The following is a 19,168-nucleotide window of genomic DNA, read 5'->3' on the forward strand; positions in this document are numbered from 1 at the left end:
GCATGTATATTGGCAAGAAGATGGCATTGTAATGAATCTATTTAAGTTTGAATTGAATTTACGTTATTCTGTTGATACACACACATATACAGCATATAAGAAAGTGTATATATATATATATGTGTGTGTGTGTGTGTGTATGTATGTATGTATGTATATGTGTGTGTGTGTGTGTATACATACATACATATGTTTTGTCAAGGCATCTGGTATGCCCAGATATTGGAGGGAGCATACTGCTTCCCTTTGTCCTGTAGCTCCACCCTAGGAGCTTTATTTATCAGCAAAAAATTATATATATACATACATACATACACACACACACACACACACACACACACACACACACACACATATACACATACATATACACATACATACATACATACATACATACATACATACATACATATGTTTTCGTAGATTTTTGGGTCTTTTCCCGTGTAAGATTGAGATTGTCTTGGCAACATTTCAGCGAGGTCTCACTTGCCATCTTCAGGCTGGGTTTTGGGCTTCAGGCTGGCTTTTGGGCTTCGCTGGAATCACACCATCAATCATTCCACTTAATGAAACAAAGCCAGCACTCCACACACCCCCACCAAGATTTATAGAAAGATGACAGTTCCGATTACACTTTAAGCCCAAAACCCAGCCTGAAGATGGCGAGTGAGATCTAGCATGGCCCGGAGCTGCCTTCTTTCTATAAATCTTGGTGGGGGTGTGTGGAGTGCTGGCGTTGTTTCAGTAAGTGGATTGATTGGATGTGTGGCTGTATCATGATTGGTAGATTGGTGCTGATTGATGGCTGTGGGTCCGTTGTTGTTTTGTGTTGTAATGGCCTGGGTGGTGGGTGGGGCTTATTTGTTTACCAGGGCTGGTTTCCAGATGTCTGGTAGGCGGGAGGTATCATCACGTTTATTCATGTTGTGGGGGTGTTTCTCTATTTCGATAGCTTCCATAATTATTCTCTTGTTGAAGTGTTCAGTTTTGGAGATTGATCTGAACACCCAAAGTCTGGCTTATATATGTTGATGATTCTTTCGTGATTTGGCCACACGGGAAAGAAAAACTGGACAACTTCCTCACACATCTCAACAGCCTACATCCCAAAATACAATTCACTATGGAAATAGAAGCAAGCAACCAACTTCCCTTTCTGGATGTCCTAATCTACAAAAAACCCAATGGCTCCCTAGGACACACCATCTACCGAAAAAAAAAAAACCACCAACCACTACTTAAACACACAATCCCATACCACCTTGCAAAGATCAACTCTGTAGCCAAGGCCCTCATCTCCAGAACCAAACGCCTAGCCGACAAAGACCATCTGAAAACTGAATTACACACTCTCACAAACGTCTTAATCTCCAACAGATTCCAAAGAAAAACAATTACCAACCTAATCCAAAGGGAGACTCCCCCCAAAAACTAAGATACAGATTAGGACAATGGCATTGCCCTCCTCCCTTACATCAAAGGCACCACAGATAAAATCAGCAAAATTCTCCACAAACACAATAGCAAGACAGCCTTCAACACTGACCAAAAAAAATAGCCAACATCTTAAGAAACCCCAAAGACAAAATCCAGCTAGAAAACCAAGGGGTCTATGTAATACCATGCAAAATCAACCCTGCAACATACATAGGATAATTTGAACAGGAGAATAAATGCACGCATCGCAGAACACAAGAACACAGTAAGAAAAAAAGAAAAAACTTCCTCCCTTTTCCAGCACCTTAAAGCTACAGGACATGAAATTAATTTTGAAGGAACCAGGTTAATCTCCAGTGGTGGATTGCAGGCAGTCCATTCCAGTACGGTGCTCGGGAGGGCTCACCCGCCCGCCCGAGTTCCTTACTGATCTTTTAAGTCTTTGGCACTTCCACACACAGTGCCTGCACTCCGCTGAGCATCTGGAGCATTGTGGAGGCTCGGGGAGGCACTAAGATGCATGTGCATGCTGCGCATGTGTGCGTGCGCAGTGAACCCGTCCATCTGGACATCGCCGGGCCCGTTCCAACCGGTACAGTTGGATTCGGAACCCACCACTGACACACACACACAAATACACACATACACATTCTCACACTTTAACAATCCAAATATATTCTCAAGCTAAAAAACATGGACAGCTTTGTTACAACACAGCAACTTCCAATTCCCGCAAATGATTTTTGTTTCTTCCTTTACTTTTCTTTCCCCAGGAAATGAAGTAAGAATCTAATTGCATCACTCATTACCTACATCAGATTTTTTTTTTAAAAAAAACAAAGCAGAAAATCTGTGAATAGTATGCCTGGCAAACAGAAACTAAGAGACCTAAATCTTAGCATGTTATGAAATACTGGCTACATACACATTGCCTCTGATTCTTAGAGAGGAAATAAGCATTTCCCCATGAAACTTTAAATAATGACTGCAAGGTGAATTGCAATTTCACTCTTTACTTCCTCTTCTATGCTTTCAAAACAGAGTAATTTTGAGGAACTGGAAGTGGAGTTACTTGGCTTGTTATCAAATATAATTTTTCATAATTAAAAAAATAGTAGCAGAAAAACTGTTTTCGACAAAAGGAAAAAGGAAATCTTAATCTATTCACTTCAAAAACAAACAACAAAATATAGGCAGACCTTTCTGGATATAAAATTTGAGAAACTATCAGATTATTCATATTATCCATGAAATTAAATATGTGAATACCACATTAATCAATTTGCCATATTTAATACTAGTAATATTGTTTTTATAATCTTGAGAGAATAGCTATATCACATATACTGATATGATTTTTTTTTTTTATTATTCCTTTTATAAGGAATGTTTCCTTCCTATTCTGATTTACAAAAATATTAAAATAATTGCTGAAATTCAAAGATTAAATGCTGTTTCTCCCCACAATATTTCTTGGAAAAGATATAGAAATGTTTAAAAAGTTAGATAAAAGTAAACATTTAGAATAAGCAACTTTAGATTTTTCAAAAGATGATCCTTTTTTAAAAAAAATTAAACTTTTTTTTAAATGATATATACTACACTTAACTGGATTTACTTGGGAATCTTAAATCACCATGATATAAGATTCAGCATTTAATGAGAACCCAGCAATGGTTAAATGAACCATTGATTGGTGTCTTTTGTGAACCTAGCCAGAGAGCAAAATCGTAGAATGCAAAATTATTATTTTATGATATTCTTCTGAAAAATGATGGGTATACACTCAGAATAATATCAGGGGAACTGGTTGGCTTTCTCCTTCCATTTTTGTTTGACTTCGAATTTGCATATGAGTTGTTTATGATCTGTTCCATAGTCAACCATAGTCTTCGCTGTTATAATAAGCTCTTCCAGTTCCTTGTGCTAATAATATAGTCAATTTTATTTCTGTGTACACCATCTGGTGATATTCATGAATATAGATATTAATATGGTTGTTGAAATATAGTGTAAGCAATGAAGAAGTGGCTGGATTGGCAAAAATTGGTAAATTGATCTGCTTCATTTCACTTTCTTAAGCCATACAGTTGAATTACATTTTCCTTTGTAATATTTCCAACTTTGGTATTCCAATCTCCAATACAAGCAGCACATCTTGCTTACATATTTTGTCAACTTCAGATTAACTCCCTCTTCTTCTGCATCAGTAGTTGGAGCATAAACATGGATAAGCATCACAATAAATGGTTGCCTGTGGAGTATAACTGATACTATTGAATCATTGAGCTCATTGTTCCCAGTTACAGTCTTTGTTTTAGCTTTCCTGGTTATGAAAGAAAATCTGCTTCTTTTCCAGGGCGCTGCTCTGGAGAGTCCAAAGAAGGGTTAAACACAGCCAATCTGCCCAGAACTGAATTGAAACTTTAAGCCACGCCTCTGGTGCCGACTCTCCTCAGATTTTTTCAATCCAGTAGACGCGCTTTAAGATTTTCTCCAGTTCTAAGATTGATTCCTTGGACTCTCCAGAGGAAGAATAATTTTTTAAAACAGTATATTTAAGGATTTTTAGAGCAGGCTGGTGAGTTTAAATTTAAGTTTGTTTTTTTCCCTTTTTAATTGGGTTTTTCTCACCCTTTCGGCTCTCCTGGAGTCCGGGGCTTTGCTCTGGCTCCTAGAAGCCGCAGGCAGCTGTTGGGGGAAGCGTGTGGGTCGGAGTGCCGATGCCAGCGCTGTTGGGGCACCCCTACTGGGGGCCGATTCCCACTGGAAGCCCTCAGTTGCAATTTGTGCTTCTAGCAAGTCAAATTGCTGCGTGGGCTTCCAGGGCAGCCATTTTGGCTTCTTCCCTCTTTAAAATTGGCGTGCAAAGCTCCGGTGAGTTCCGGCCGCCATTTTGGATTGCGCAATCTTCCGGCTTTACTTTTAAAAGTTTTTTGCCGCAGCTGCCTGGTGCCTGGCTCTTTGCAGGAGCCGCGTGGAGTCAGACTTGCCCGGTGTGACCGGCGACCTGGGCCCCAATCCAAGCAAGTGATAGCGGCGTGGGATCGTGGCCTGCTGGGTCGCCTCCTTTACTCTCCTGCAGGCGCTGGGAGTGAATTCTGCTCGCGCCTAAGAAATTCCAAGCTACTTCAGGCCTTGCAGTTTCTCTGTCTCCTCAGGAGCATCGTGCTGCGGTGGGCTTTCTGGAGGTGGTGAGTGGTGGTTTCCCATCCCCCTACTGCCCCAACCAGTGATTGTTACCATGGCAGATCAGGTCCCTGAGACTTCTGAGGGTGTCTCTTCCAGAGCCCCTGTAAGACAGGCCGGGAAAGCTGCCAGGGAGGCCATTAGAGGGAGTAAGCCTTACTCCAGGCATGGCCCCAAGCAGGGCTCAGGCCTAGACAAAGATGCATTAAGGCGACAGAAGGCCTTAGAAAAACAGTCTTCCAAAGCCCAACAGCAGGCCCAATCTTCCCTTTCGGTGTCTCCTGGGGAGCCCTCCAGGGAAATTCCTCCAGCCCAGGGAGGCCCCATTTCTGATAGTGAAGAAGAAGGGGATTCCTTGGCCATGGCAACTTCTCCAGGCCATTCCATGGCTGATCAGGCTGATCTCTTTGCCTGTCCCTCTGATATGGAGGAGGGACCAGCTCCAATGGGGCCCTTAGCCCCTCAACAGCCGATCCCCGGGCCCACTCAAAGGGTTCGCCCCATTGAGGCCCAAGGGCCTAACCTATCCACTGAAATGCAGGAAATAATTAACAGGGCCATTTCCCAGGGCATTGAGGCAGGCATGCGAAAAGGTGGCAAGCGCACTCGCAAGACCCACCATTTGCAACCCCAGGAGGATTCCAGAGAGATGGCTCCTAGCCTTCCACCTCCGTCCCTGCATTCTTCAGTGGCCTCCGATGAGTCAGACTGGGAGGAGGAAGAGGAATTTCTTCCTAGGCAGGAAGCTGAATTCTCTGGGGATGAGGCAAGCCCCGCCAAAAAGCCGGCCTTTTCAGGCTTATTTAATTTGGATAATTTCAAAACCATTTTAGATAAGGCTAAGATCTCAACTCACATGGGGTCCACCCCCCCCCCAGCTCAGGTGGTTGTAGACCCTGATGATCTATCTGGGGATCTCTTTGAGGAACCCATTTCGGTCCAGGAAATAGTTCCTGTACCCAAGATGTTCCTCAATTTAGTTCAAAGACAGTGGGCGCAGCCAGCTACCATGGCTACCCCCAGCAGCCATGACAAGAAGCTATATACGGTGGATGCCAGCCTGGAGGAGCTGCTCAAGCTCCCTCCTATCGATCCCCCTGTAGCGGCTCTTACCTCCTCTTCTGTGCTCCCTCCTGACCTGTTGGAGGGGCTCAAGGCTGAGGACAAGAGAACCGAAACTGCTTGTCACAAGACCCATCAGGCAGCTGCATGGGCCATTAAGTCCTCCGCTTCAGCCTCCTTTTTCTCCAGGGCGGCTCTCCTGTGGCTGAGGCAGTTGTTGAGGAAGATACCTGCCAAGGACGTTAGTCAGGCAGGATATCAATAAAATCATGGCAGCCACAGAGTACACTGCTGATGCCACTCTGAATGCTGCTAAGTTTGCCTCGCGTGCCCTAGTGTCTAATGTTACTTCCAGACGCCTTCTGTGGCTTAGGCACTGGAATGTGGATATGCGCTCCAAATGGAAGCTTGTTACTGCCCCCTTTAAAGGGGACAAGCTGTTTGGTGAGGTCCTTGATCCAGTCCTTGTGGAAAACAAGGACAAAAAGAAAGTGATGCCATCAGTCACCAAAAAGCCTGATCGTAAAGGTCCTGGCTCTTACAGGAGGGAGGCCTTTCGGAACAATGAGCCCTCCACCAGCTCCGCCCCCTATCGGGCGTATCCCCAGCAGGGTGAGCGGTCTCAGGACCGTCAGTCCTTTCGAGACAGAGGTCGCCAGCAGCCCTTCTCCAAGCGGCCATTTCGGGGGGGGGCTCCGGCTCCCGACCCTTTAGGAGGTATAAATGACCATCACAGGTCAGCTCCCATAGGAGGGCGGTTGCAGTTGTTCCACGCCAAATGGGAGCAGACCACGTCGGACCAGTGGGTTCTTCAAACGGTCCGCATGGGTCTCACTTTAGAATTCTGGTCCCCCCCTCCCCGCCACTTCATCCGGTGTCCAGTTCCCTCAGGGTTAGTCAAAAGATCCCTCATGGAACAGGAGATAAGGCACCTCAAGGAGATCAGGGCCATAGAACCTGTCCCAGCAGGCCAGGAAGGAAGAGGGTTTTACTCCATCCTGTTTCTGGTCCCCAAAAACTCAGGAGAGTGGAGGGGGATATTAGATCTAAAGAGGTTCAATCACCACGTGACATATCGCAGGTTCAAGATGCAGTTCCTCCAGTCCATCTTGGGGGCATCAGGCCAGGCGATATACTAACGTCCATAGACCTCAAAGAGGCCTACCTCCACATCCCTATCCGCAAAGCCCACCGCAAGTTCCTGAGGTTCTCTTACGCGGGCCTCCATTACCTCCGGGACCACGGGTTCACCATCAACCTGGAAAAAAGTCATCTCGTTCCCACGACCAGACTGAAGCATCTAGGGGCCGTCATCGACACCACCTCGGGCACAGTATCCCTGTCCCCGGAAAGGGTGGCCAGCCTTCGGGAGATGGTCGTTCAGGTGCAGCAGTCACGTCTAGTCAAGGTGGTTCAGCTCTCACAGCTCCTCGGCAAGATGATCTCCTGCCTGTCAATCGTGCCTTGGGCGAGACTTCACTCCCGTCCCCTTCAGTGGCTCCTGCTTCCATATCAAAGAACAAACGAAAGCAGCTCAACAAGACTGATTCCAGTTCCAGCAGAGGTACGTCGCTCTCTAAAGTGGTGGTTGTCTCCGGCCCTGTTAAAGGGGTCGCCATTCAAGGAGCCAGTCAGGCTCACCATCACAACGGATGCCAGCCTGTTCGGTTGGGGGGCCCACTGCCACAAACTGCTCGCACAGGGCAGGTGGTCCCCTTCCGAAGCCGCTCACAGCATCAACTGGCTGGAGCTGAGGGCAGTCAGGCTTGCGCTGAAGCGCTTCCAGAGCACCGTTCAGGGCCACCACGTGCGTATCATGACAGACAATGTCGCCACCAAGGCGCACATCAATCGACGGGGGAACGCGCTCCAGATCCCTGATGAAGGAGGCGGAGCTCTTGGGTCGATGGGCGGAGAGGTATCTCCTTTCTCTTCAGGCGGAGCACATCTCGGGCACGAGCAACACCCAGGCGGACTGGCTGAGCAGATCCACAGTCGACCACTCGGAGTGGCGTCTACATCCGCTGCTGTTCCAGCAACTGTCCCAGAGGTTCGGCCTCCCGCTGGTGGACCTGTTCGCCACCGCGGCCAACGCACATCTTCCGCGGTTCTTCACAAGGTTCCACGACCCGAGGGCGGAAGGAGTCAACGTGCTGCACGGCCCGTGGCCAAAAGGTCTGCTTTACGCTTTTCCCCCGCTACCTCTTCTTCCCAGAGTCATCAGGAAGATCCTAGCAGAGGAGGCGGAGGTGCTGCGGGTAGCACCGTACTGGCCCAGGAGAACCTGGTTTGCAGACTTGGTGAGTCTTTCGATCACACCACCGTGGCGGATTCCTCCACAGGACATCTCTCTCAGCCAGGGGGCCCTTCAACATCTAGAACCCCAGTGGCTGCAGCTGGCCGTCTGGCACTTGAGAGGGATCTCCTAAGCAGAGGCAAGTTGTCAGACAAGGTGATTGGCACCATCCAAGCGTCACGACGGCAGTCCACGACGCGCATCTATGACGCCACTTGGAAATCCTTCGCCAGCTGGTGCACGGCTCATGGTACGTCTGCGCCCCTTGCTTCGGTTCCTGTCATCCTGGACTTCCTGCAGGAAGGTTTGGACAAGGGCCTGGCACCTAACACCCTGAGGCGCCAGGCGGCAGCCCTGTCAACCATCCTCTCAGTTGAGGGCTACGCATCTCTTGGCCGGAATCCGACCATCCGCAGTTTCCTCAGGGGAGCGACCAACCTGAGACCCCCAGTGGTCCACAGATACCCATCTTGGGATCTCAATGTAGTGTGCGGTCCCTCATCGGGCCCCCGTTTGAGCCCATTAAGACGGCCAGTCTCAGACACCTCACATTCAAGACGGTTTTTCTGGTCGCTATCACGTCTGCTCGTCGCATATCGGAACTGGCTGCCTGTCAGTCAGAGAGGACTTGTGTCTCATTCGTAACGACAGAGTAATCCTGAGGCTGGACCCTTCCTTCAGTCCGAAGGTCAATTCCGGGTTTCATCGGGCGCAGGAGGTGGTCCTTCCGGATTTTTGTCCGCATCCTCGGCACCCGAGGGAAAAGCGCTGGCACATGCTGGATGTGCGCAGGACTATTCGCAGATACATCAAGCGCACGGCCAGTTTTCGGAAATCCGAATCTCTATTCGTCTCCTTTCAACCAGCTTCTCAAGGCAAGAAGGTCTCTTCATCTACCATCGGCGGATGGCTGCGAGCCTGCATTGCGCTTGCCCACGTTTTACAGTCCGTTCCTGTGCCTCGCAATATCACAGCACATTCGACTAGAAGCGCCGCCACCACAGCTGCCTGGTCTACACAGGCACCGATTGAAGAGATCTGCAAGGCGGCCACCTGGACTTCTCTGTCTCCATTTGTCCGAAATTACAAACTGGACAGTTTTGCATCGGCGGAAGGGGCCTTTGGGAGGCGTGTTCTTCAGGGCATCCATACCAGCGGAGCGACCCTGATGGCTGAGCCTTCCCGCCCTAGTGACAGTTAGCTTGGGCATGTCCCTTCTTTGGACTCTCCAGAGCAGCGCCCTGGAAAATGACCATTGTCTTACCTGAAGGGTCCTTTTCAGGGCGCTGCAACGGAGAGTCCACCCCGCCCTGGGGTCTATTCTCCGCTGGTGTTTATGAAGTCACAGTGTTGTTTGTTGTTTCTGTTATTGTTGTTGGACTATTTTTGACTTGTTCCATATTAGACTTCCAGTTGAAGTTTCAGCGCGCAACTGTTCCACGTCTTCATTGAATAAATCTGAGGAGAGTCGGCACCAGAGGCGTGGCTTAAAGTTTCAATTCAGTTCTGGGCAGATTGGCTGTGTTTAACCCTTCTTTGGACTCTCCGTTGCAGCGCCCTGAAAAGGACCCTTCAGGTAAGATAATGGTCATTCTTGGTTTTTCATATTTTCGTAATAAACAGTATGATATTTTGATTGAAAATTTCCAGTTCCAGTCAATTTCAATGCGATGATGCCAGAAAGTTCAATGCATAGTCAATTCATTTTGTCTTTCACTATATGAACTCTCCCATGTAGAAGCATCTCATATTTTTCCCATTGTAATATGTTTTTGCAGCTTCAAATTTTCCTTTTTTGTATAGCAACCTCAACAACTGGATATCGCAAAGGTTTTAATCTAGCCATTTTGTAAACTTCATTAATATTCCAGAAGATACTCCGCTCTTCCTCAATAAAATGTTGAGTGCCATCAGACTTAAGAGGCCAATCAACCATTACTATATTATCAATAATTTTATATTGTCTATTCACTGTTAAATTTAGGGGTGGTTTGCCACTGCCATCGCTTCCATGGTATGAAATGATGTCACTAATCATCTGCCACCAGTATCTTGCTATGTTAAGGATAACCAATAATCCTGAAGTACACACCTGGCATTCTTTGCTCACCTCTCCTAGAAACACTCTTGTCACCTCATTGGAGAGAAGGATTTGAGAGCAGGTTTTCTATTAGGAACTCATTAAGATATGTTCTAGTGTTGAATGAATTACTTTTTAAGCAATCTATCTTCTATTCTTTTAAAGTGACAATTCAGTTACCAGAAAAACACATTTTTATATTTGCTTAAAGACAACTGTAAGGAACTACAATTGTGCCAGGTGCAGTAGCTTAATTGAAATCTGGAAATTTTACCTTAATCACCCCGTTTCTGAATCCTTGCCCTAATTTATCTGTTTAAACATTCAGCTCAGGTTCTTGTATTTACTACATACTGATATTTTCGATGCATTTCAGATATTTTAGATTGTAACAGATATAGTCCCTTGCTACTAATTGGGCTGAATAAAATCCAAAGCAGGTAACATTGACTTGTTTAGCACATGGCTTCTAAAACACTTGTACTGAAAAATATTACTTATTTATTTAGGAATAAAAAGTATAAATATAAAAAAATATAAAACACAACACTCTTTCAAAGAATCTTGCTTTTATGTAATTTTGTAGGTGGAAAAGTTAAAGCATTTATAATATTTATTTTTCAAAATTGTATACCTATTGCCTCCTATCTTTCTCTAGCTAGCTGTTCTTGAACAATCATATTCAAAATTTCAAATGATTTTCCTTGCTCACTTATAATAGGGGATGAATGTAACAAAACAGGAATTTTATCAATAAAATGAGAAAGTGAGATATAAATAAAAGAGAGGCAGAAGCTGAAGTGTATAAGTCTAATTACAAAGGACTTAATTAGAAAAAAGGTGTTAGATACTTATACCAACTACAGTGGTTTCCAACAAGGTCCTCTGTTCCGGCGGGAACAGAGGTTTAATCTATTGGTTGAAGGGTCTGACAGCTCCCTATAAAAGGGCTGCTGTCAGACTCACCCTTCACTGGATTGTTCTTGTTGTTTTATAATAAAGAGCAGTTGTTACCGTTAAGCCTGTGTGTACCTATCCATTGCACAATCTAACACTGGCGACGAGGATGGGATTGGAAGGCAACTAGGCGAACCGAAAAGAGCGTAGTGATCCAGCAAGTACATCCAGCCCGGAGCTCAGCGCTGCTTCGAGCAGCCATTTTTGAGCGGTAAACTCAAAACACCCTCAGAACACAAAATGGCCATGCACGCCCCACCGACTCCCTATGATCCAGTCACCGAGCACTGGCTCGTACATGCTACGATTTGACTGCTTCCTCGAGGCAAACGACCTCATGGGCCTTTCTGAAGGCCGCAAGAAGAACAAGTTCCTCGGGTACTGTGGCCAGGAAGTGTTCGAGATGGCAAAAGACCTCTCTGAGCCGACCCCGCTCCAATCAGTTGCCTAGTCCGTGCTCCAGCAGATGCTTAGGACTCATTATGCACCTAAGCCATGCAAGCACGTTTGCCGGCATGAATTCAGCATCAGGAATCAGAAGGAGGGCGAGTCGATTAACAAGTGTGTTGCTGCGCTCCGTAAGGCTGCAGCGTACTGCGAATTCAGAGATTTAGACGAGGTGATTCTGGACAGCATAATATGTGGCGTTCAGGACATTAATTTACAAAGGAGGTTGCTCGCAAAATCAAACCTCACTCTGCAGATTGCCTTGGATGAAGCTAGGGCGTCAGAATCAGCTGTCAAATAGACAAACTCTGTAGCGCCAAAGCGTGCCCCAAGAAGCGTGAAAAAGCACATGCGTTCATCACGAGGCTGCAGAGCCCGAGAGTTCTGAAGGAGAAGAAGATGTCAGCTGCCGCATGCGCAGTAGCCACGCCCAGCCGGCATGCACTTTCAAACAGCGTCTCCCGCCTTGTGCGAGCTGCGGAGATAATGCCAGATCGGCTTACCGTTTCTGCAATGCAACCTACCAGCGCTGCGAGCGAAAGGGGCACATCGCAAAGGTGTGCCAGAGCAAATTCCCTGACACTGCCTGGAAGCCTAGAGGCGCACCAAGCCGCCAACCGAGGCCCAGACAAGGGGCCTGGAAGAAGCCACCATGGTGTCAGAGGGCGACGACAGAGTCACCCATCACACATCAATCAGACAAGTCCGCAGCAGGCGGCCAAAAAACCTGAAGGTCACAGTCCTCATCAAGGACTCTCCATGTGAGATGGAGATCGACACCGGGTCATCACTGACCATCATTCCGTGATCTACCCTGAAACAGGCTATCCCTAGCCTCAAGAAGCAGCAGCTTCGCACCCCTGATATCCGCCTACACGATTACCAGGGAAACCGGGCCCCCATCGTGGGCCAAGGCATCTTCCAGGTGAACTTCAAACAGTTCAACGGGAAACTCCCAGTGACAGTGGTCAGTGGCAACCTGCAGAGCCTCCTAGGGCTAGATTGGTTCCAAGCCCTGGGCATAGAGGTGACCGGTATCAACGCCTTGAAAGACGGCGGCGCTGAAGCCATCTTTAAGGAGTTCGAGGACGTTTCGGCACTAGTCTGGGTAAGTATGTGGGGAGCCCGATTTCATTTAATTTGGACCCTAACGTAGCCCCAATAAGGAGAGTGCCTTTTGCTCTCCACCCCAAAATTGTCAGGGAAATTGACAAGTTCGTAGGCCAGGGAATCCTAGAGCTGGTCGATCATGCATGCTACGAGACCCTTATAGTGACACCTGTCAAATCTGATGGGTCAGTCCGCATCTGCCCAGACTACAAATGCACAATTCATAAAGCGCTACAACAAAGCGCCTACCATGTACCCATTGTACAGCACCTCCTCCATTCATTAGGCCCCGGAAAATTTTTCGCAAAATTGGACATGGCGCAGGCATACCAACAATTGCCTGTAGATGACGCTATGGCGGAGGCCCAAATCATTGTGATGCATAGGGGTGCATTCAACTGTCACTGCCTGCAATTTGGCATTAGTATCGTCCCTGGACTGTCCCAAAGCATCATGGAACGGCTTTTGCAGGGGATTCCAGGAGTCGTCTCCTATTTCGACAACATCTTGGTATCGGCTGCAAATGAGGCGCAACTTTTAAAATGAGTACGAGCAGTTTTGGCTAGAATTAGAGACAAGGGCCTCCGTCTCAAAAAAGAGTAATGCCAAATTAACGTGCCAAGGGTTGAATTCCTAGGGTACCTGATCGATAGCTCTGGGATTCACCTAACCACGCAAAAAATTAAAGCACTTCAGGACGCCCTCGCAATCAAACCGAGCTGCAGGCGTTCCTCAGGCTCCTTAATTTGTACAGCGTCTTTCTTAAACAGAAAGCCACAGTTTCTGAGCCCCTACATAGTCTCCTGGCTAAAAAAGCAAAACAGTCCTGGGGAAAAGCCGAGGCTGCCGCATTTGCCACAGTAAAACGACTCCTGTTGGCGGATTTTTTCTTCGTCCAGTACAGCCAGACGGCGTGGAGCAGCGGCGAGGCTCTGCGCGGCCAGCGATGATTCCAGAGGCCATCAGTGGGGGGCAGAGTCCACCCTCGTGTTCCTCGTCTTCCCGGATGGCCTCCGGAGTCATTGCCAGCCACGCAGAACCTCGCCGCTGCTCCACGCCTTGGAAAACAGGCGCGCGCGCACAGCTCAGAAAATTACAGCCTCCGAGACTTCATAACGGTGGGAACTTGTTGTCACTCGCCCGGGCTTCTGCAGAAGCTTCCCTCCGAAGCCCTCCAAGCGAGGAAAGGCCAGTTGGAAAAGGGGCTTTGCTCCTGCTCCGGGCTGTAAGCTTCCCTCCAAAGTCTTGGGATGTTCTGAGGAGCCCCACAAGGAAAAACGCCGCTGCCAGGTACTTTTAACCATATATTTTGGTCCTATGACTGCAGAATGCTGCAAAATACCATAAATGCAGGCCAGTTGTTGAGTGTTTCAAATGTGATTGGAACACTCAACAAGGTGACCACAGTGTGTGTGTGTGTGTGTGTGTGTGTGTGTGAGTGAGACAGACAGACAGACAGACAGAGAGAGGAACAGAGAGAGACAGAGAGAGGGAGTGAGGGAGGGAATCAGAGAGAGACTGACAGACACACACACACACACACAGACAGACAGAGAGAGACAGAGAGGGAGAGGGAGGGAGAGAAAGATAGACAGACACAGAGAGAGACACACACAGAGTGAGTGATTAAGTGAATGAGTGAGAGACAGACACACCCACATATACACACAGAGTGACAGAGAGAGAGGAAGGGAGGGGAGAGACACACAGAGAGAGGGAGAGACAGACAGACAGACACACACACACACAGAGTGAGTGAGAGACAGACAGACAGACACACACACTCACAGAGTGACAGAGATGGGGGAGGGAGGAGAGAGAGACAGAGATACAGAGAGAGAGACAGACAGATAGACACACAGAGAAAATGACAGAGGGAGACAGAGAGGGAGGGAGGGAGAGAGAGACAAAGAGCCAGAGAGAGAGAGAGAGAGAGAAAGAAAGAAAAAGAAAAAAAGAAAGAAAGTGGGAGAGAGAGATGAAAGAAAGAAAAAGAAAGAGAACTTATGACCACAAATGAGCCCAAAATTTTGGTTGCTAAGCAAGAGCGTCGTTAAGTGAGTTTCACCCAATTTTCCAAGTTAGCCATGCCGACCTGGTCACATGACTGCCAAGCCACTCCCACCCGGTCACATGGTCAGCAAGCCACTCCTACCCAGTCACATGGTTGGCAAGCCACTCCCACCAGGTCACATGGCCGGCAAGCCACTCCCACAAAGGAGGCCACACCCAGAGAGTAGGTTCCAAAAAAATTTGAAACCCACCACTGGCCTACTCCTACAACCTTATCCACCGACCTGGCTCCACTTTGGGGCACGCTGATGCTCTCAGCCGCTGCCCGCTGCCTGAACTTTTTGCTGACCCTACACCCGAGACGCCAGTCCTCTTCATTGACTGCCTTGAGACTGGACCTGTTTTGTCCACTGACGTTGCCGTCACTCTGCGAAGGACTCCACGATCAAGCAAATTTTGAACTGGGTGTGGAGGGGGTGACCCAAGGGCCCTGTTGGGGCTGATTTTAAAATGTATTTTGCTAAACGCAAAAAATTATCAGTGGTAAATGGCCGTCTACTGTGGGAGGACTGGGTTGATGTTCCACCCAAACTGTGCATTGCAGTATTAGAGGCTTTACATGTAGGGGATCCTGGAATAGTCAGGATGAAGTCTTTGGAGAAGGCACATTGACCAACTCCGTGGCCGCCTCTCCAACTCCACTCTTAGACAACCAGAGGTAACTCCTGCATGAATTAGCCAAAACCCTACCCAAACGGAGCAAACGCTCACTACTTCCATAGTCAGCTCAAGCCCGAGGTTACCGGGAAACTTAACTGGTTTTGTTGCAGGCCTGCAGCGAGCTCCGAGCGAATCGGCTCAGAAGCTCCAGCTGTGGCCTGTGAAAGGTTCCAGGAGCTTCCACCAAGCGGAGCTGCGGAGCAAACAGGTCCGTCTGACCTGTCCAAGGAAACCCCTCCTACTGAACTGTGCAGGTCAGGCAGAGCTACCCCAAAGCCCGCCTACCTGCGTGACTACGTTACCAGTAGGATTGTTCCATCTAAGAGGGGAGGGATGTTAGATACTTATACCAACTACAGTGGTAGTTGGTGGGAACAGAGGTTTAATCCTATTGGTCGAAGGGTCTGACAACTAGCTCCCTATAAAAGGGCTGCTGTCAGACTCAACCTTCGCTGGATTGTTCTTACTTGTGTTATAATAAAGAGCTGTTGTTACCGTTAAGCCTTTGTGTGCCTATCCATTACCCACTCTAACAAAAGGTTTATTATATCTTTAACTATTGAACAGATGTTCAATATATCTGTTATTTGAGGCTAATAAGTATCAGAAATTAGGGCAAATTTAAGGCAATTGTTGCTTTCCAGCTATTACTATCACTTTCAGAATTTCAGACAATGGCCGACATGCTGACTGGGGTTTAGAAGTGTTGTAGCTTATTAGAAGTTGAGGGCCCTATCCGCGGAAATCATCTTATAGTTTCCCCTGGGCATTTTTTTTTTGTTAGCCGGAGCTAGCATTAGCATTGCAATCCGTCCTTATTAATCGACTTACATTCCAGCCCTGAATCAGGAACTGTCGGGAAAAAGATGAGCACTCGGCGAATATCTCTCCTGCCCCGCTTTCCTTCTTTTATTTTGCCCGCAAGGAACGTATTCTCGTGCATAAAGGGTAATCGACACTTCGTCGGGGCACCGTCCACTATCCTTTCTTCCTCGATACTTAGTCTCCACCACCCTCCAAGAGAAATTCCAAACAAATCTCTGAGGGCCGATAGAAGGAGTGCGGGGGGGGGGGGAGGAGAGGAAAAAATATATACACTCACATCCTTCCTAGTAACGATGATTTGGTAGAAGTCTTTGCTAGGCGCCGGGGCTTGTCCGCGCGTCTCGAACAAAGTATCGTCCAGGAGGGACGCCATTTTAGGACGCCAGCTCCCAGTCGCTCTGGCAACCAGGAAGGGGCGGGCGAATGGAAGGTCACTGGAAGCCCAGCCCCCTCTCTTAAAGGAGACGGCCAGTTCTTAGGAATAGAAGTGGCGGAGGTTTTTATCACCCCCAGGAAGGAAAGAGGGGCCTCGGTATCGCCACCGTTGAGGGGAGAGGAAAGAGCGGACGGGAGCGATGTCGCCGACCCTGAGGGGATAACGCTTGCACGTACCCCGGGGGTGACGACCCCAGCGGAGGGATACCTCTTTTCCAGCCAAGGAACGTCTGAGACGAGCGGAGGGGGACAGGAAGGATAGAACTGCTGCCGATCTTTAAGAGAAAGGAGGGGGGCTGCCGGCTCCGCGGCAGGGAGCGCTGAGGCAGGGAGGAGGAGGACACCCGCTGCTGGCGAGGGGGGGACAGAGGGGCCCCTCGGGCCCCTTTGGGGGTGAAGTAGTCCCCGGGCTCCCCCTACGCCGCTGGAGGGGTACGGTAGCGGAGGCAGACGGCGCACTGATCGGTGCTGCGGCTTCAGCTGATAATTGAAGGGAAGAGGCGCCGGGCAGGACAGAAAAGGAGCCAGGGCTACCGGGGAGGCACGGAGCGCTTTTGCGGAGGCCGCGTCGGGACAAACTAGGTACTGTGCGAAGGAGGGAGGAGTGGGGAGAAGACAACACGGGCGGCGGCGGCCGCGGCGACTTATTTTTCTCGGCTACGCTTTTTTATGTGTGTGTGTGTGTGGGGGGGGAATGGAAGGTCCCTTCTTGCCTGCTTTTTCCTGAGGGCCGAAGTGGGGGATGGGTGGGGGGGGGGAGGAAGGGACTGTTTTGCGGAGCCTGACAGAGGAGGCTTGTGGCGAGGGATATCCTGGGCCGGGGAGGGGGAAGGAAAGAAGGGCAGAGGACTAGTTGGCTGTCTCACGGGTCGAGGCCTTACGCAGGTATGAGGAAGTAATCGGCCAGAAAGAAGGTGCTTTTTAGATCGAGGTGGGGAAAACTCCCAGGGTCAAGGTGTCCCGTCCCTTCCCCCGCTTCCCTCCCCTCCCCAAATCAAAGAAGTGACGAAAAGGAAGCCAGGGTGGCAGAAATTGAGCTGCTAAAATGGCCAAGCGGTAGGGTGAAGCTTATCGTGATTCAGCCCTTCCCTTCCTTTCTTTTCCTGTCTTTCTTCTGTTACCTCTGATGTTATTTAAAAGGGTGAATTTGAAGTCCCAATTAATAGGCCCCTTTTCCAACAGTACCGAAAACTGACTCGGGCTCCTTTCTGCGGTTTGGGCCTATCCTAACCCCTTTCCTCTTTACTTTGCTCTCCCCCATATCCCTCCCCTCCCCCCGCAAGTAAAGATTTGTCTTTATGGTTTTGTGCGGCTGTTTAGATACAAAAGGACAGCTTTAATGTTTATCCTGAATCCGATTTGCATTTCGCTCTGCCTCGTTTCTCCTCAGGTCCTCAGCTAATCACTATCTCCTCCCTCCCCCCCCCGCCCCCCCGTCTCTTATTTATTTTTTTCTTGGATGCTGTTATTGGGGCCCCTTGAATACACTTAGGAGAAGCAAGGGGGGGGGGGAATCCTTCCCAACCAGACGATTACACTTTTTAAAAAAGAAAAAAGGAAAGAAAAGCTAAATTATCAGTTGCCTTAATGCTGACCTGGCTTTTGGGGCCGAAAACGGGGGAAATCATATTGTGTAGTTGTGTATGTGTGTGTGGGGGAAGGTGGGAGAGGGGGGGGGGAGAAAAGAATGATCGTTAATAGATTCCCTTAGGTGTTGAATCCTAATACTGGAGCAGATTATTTTCACCCTGTAATTTTAGAGCTGGTTTGTGTTACTGGTATATTCGAGAAGAAACTAGCCTAGCTTGTGGTTTGTTTGCATAACGCGTCGTATTTAGATATTCACATTCTCTCTGTCCCCCCCCCCCCTTTCCTACCCGCACGACAACTTGAGCTTCTGCCGACTAGTACCGGGTTAACATTCAAACTGATCTCGAGGCGTTTGCCAGCCTTGCAGGCCGAGCTGCCTGCTTGTACAACTTTTATTGTTCCTTTCTTCTAATGGGCAGTCCTGTCGCGGTGGAGGTGGAGGGGGGTTGATGTCCTTCCTAGTGGGCTTAAAAGACATCAGGAATTTGAAAAAGTTTACATTAGGAACAAGAAAACATTAAGGCGGGGAGAGTGGAAAGTTTTGTTCAAAAGGTTTTAGAAAGAAACCTCGATGTATGGAACAAAGGTTCTTTCTGTCTGTATTAGAGAGGCCTACATACTAGGCCTGACTATGTCGCATTTACCGAGAAAAGCAATGAGAGCTTGGCATTGGACTACAGTAAATGTGTTCAGTGTCTGGAACGCATTTCAGAAATATTTCTAGAATTTGTTAGACTTAATTTCAGGATTGCTTTGTCAGTGTAGCCCTGATCTAATAATTTAACGGGGAATTCTCCTTTTAAGCTTTTCATTATTAGCTCAGTTAATTAATCTAAGCATTGAATTGATACAGCTTTAAAGCCACATCTCATTACTCTTTTGGACCAAGTCTTACCTTATTTTATAAGGGCTTTATTACAAGACTGGGTATTCGATCTGTGAAAGGTTATAAAATAAATAAGATATTTTGTTCTTTGTTTTGCCTGATCCTGTATTCCATAAATAAG

General features: G+C 48.1%; 2 protein-coding genes across 2 annotated transcripts in view; one reads left to right on the forward strand and one right to left on the reverse strand.

The window, feature by feature from the left end:
* Nucleotides 1-16,815, reverse strand: part of FBXO36 (F-box protein 36) — a 31,608-nt gene extending 14,793 nt beyond the window's left edge. The window contains exon 1 of the mRNA XM_081956357.1: nt 16,414-16,815. Within this exon, the coding sequence (XP_081812483.1) occupies nt 16,414-16,509 (96 nt within the window). The 5' untranslated portion in view covers nt 16,510-16,815. The remainder of the gene's footprint in view (nt 1-16,413) is intronic.
* Nucleotides 16,816-17,003: 188 nt separating this feature from the next.
* The window catches only part of TRIP12 (thyroid hormone receptor interactor 12), an 86,575-nt gene continuing 84,410 nt past the window's right edge, over nt 17,004-19,168 (forward strand). Inside the window, exon 1 of the mRNA XM_081956358.1 lies at nt 17,004-17,153. The gene's annotated coding sequence lies outside the window, so the exon portion shown is untranslated. The remainder of the gene's footprint in view (nt 17,154-19,168) is intronic.

The sequence above is a fragment of the Natrix helvetica genome, assembly GCF_964273705.1.
Source record: "Natrix helvetica genome assembly, chromosome: 5".
NCBI classification, from domain to species: Eukaryota; Metazoa; Chordata; class Lepidosauria; order Squamata; family Natricidae; genus Natrix; species Natrix helvetica.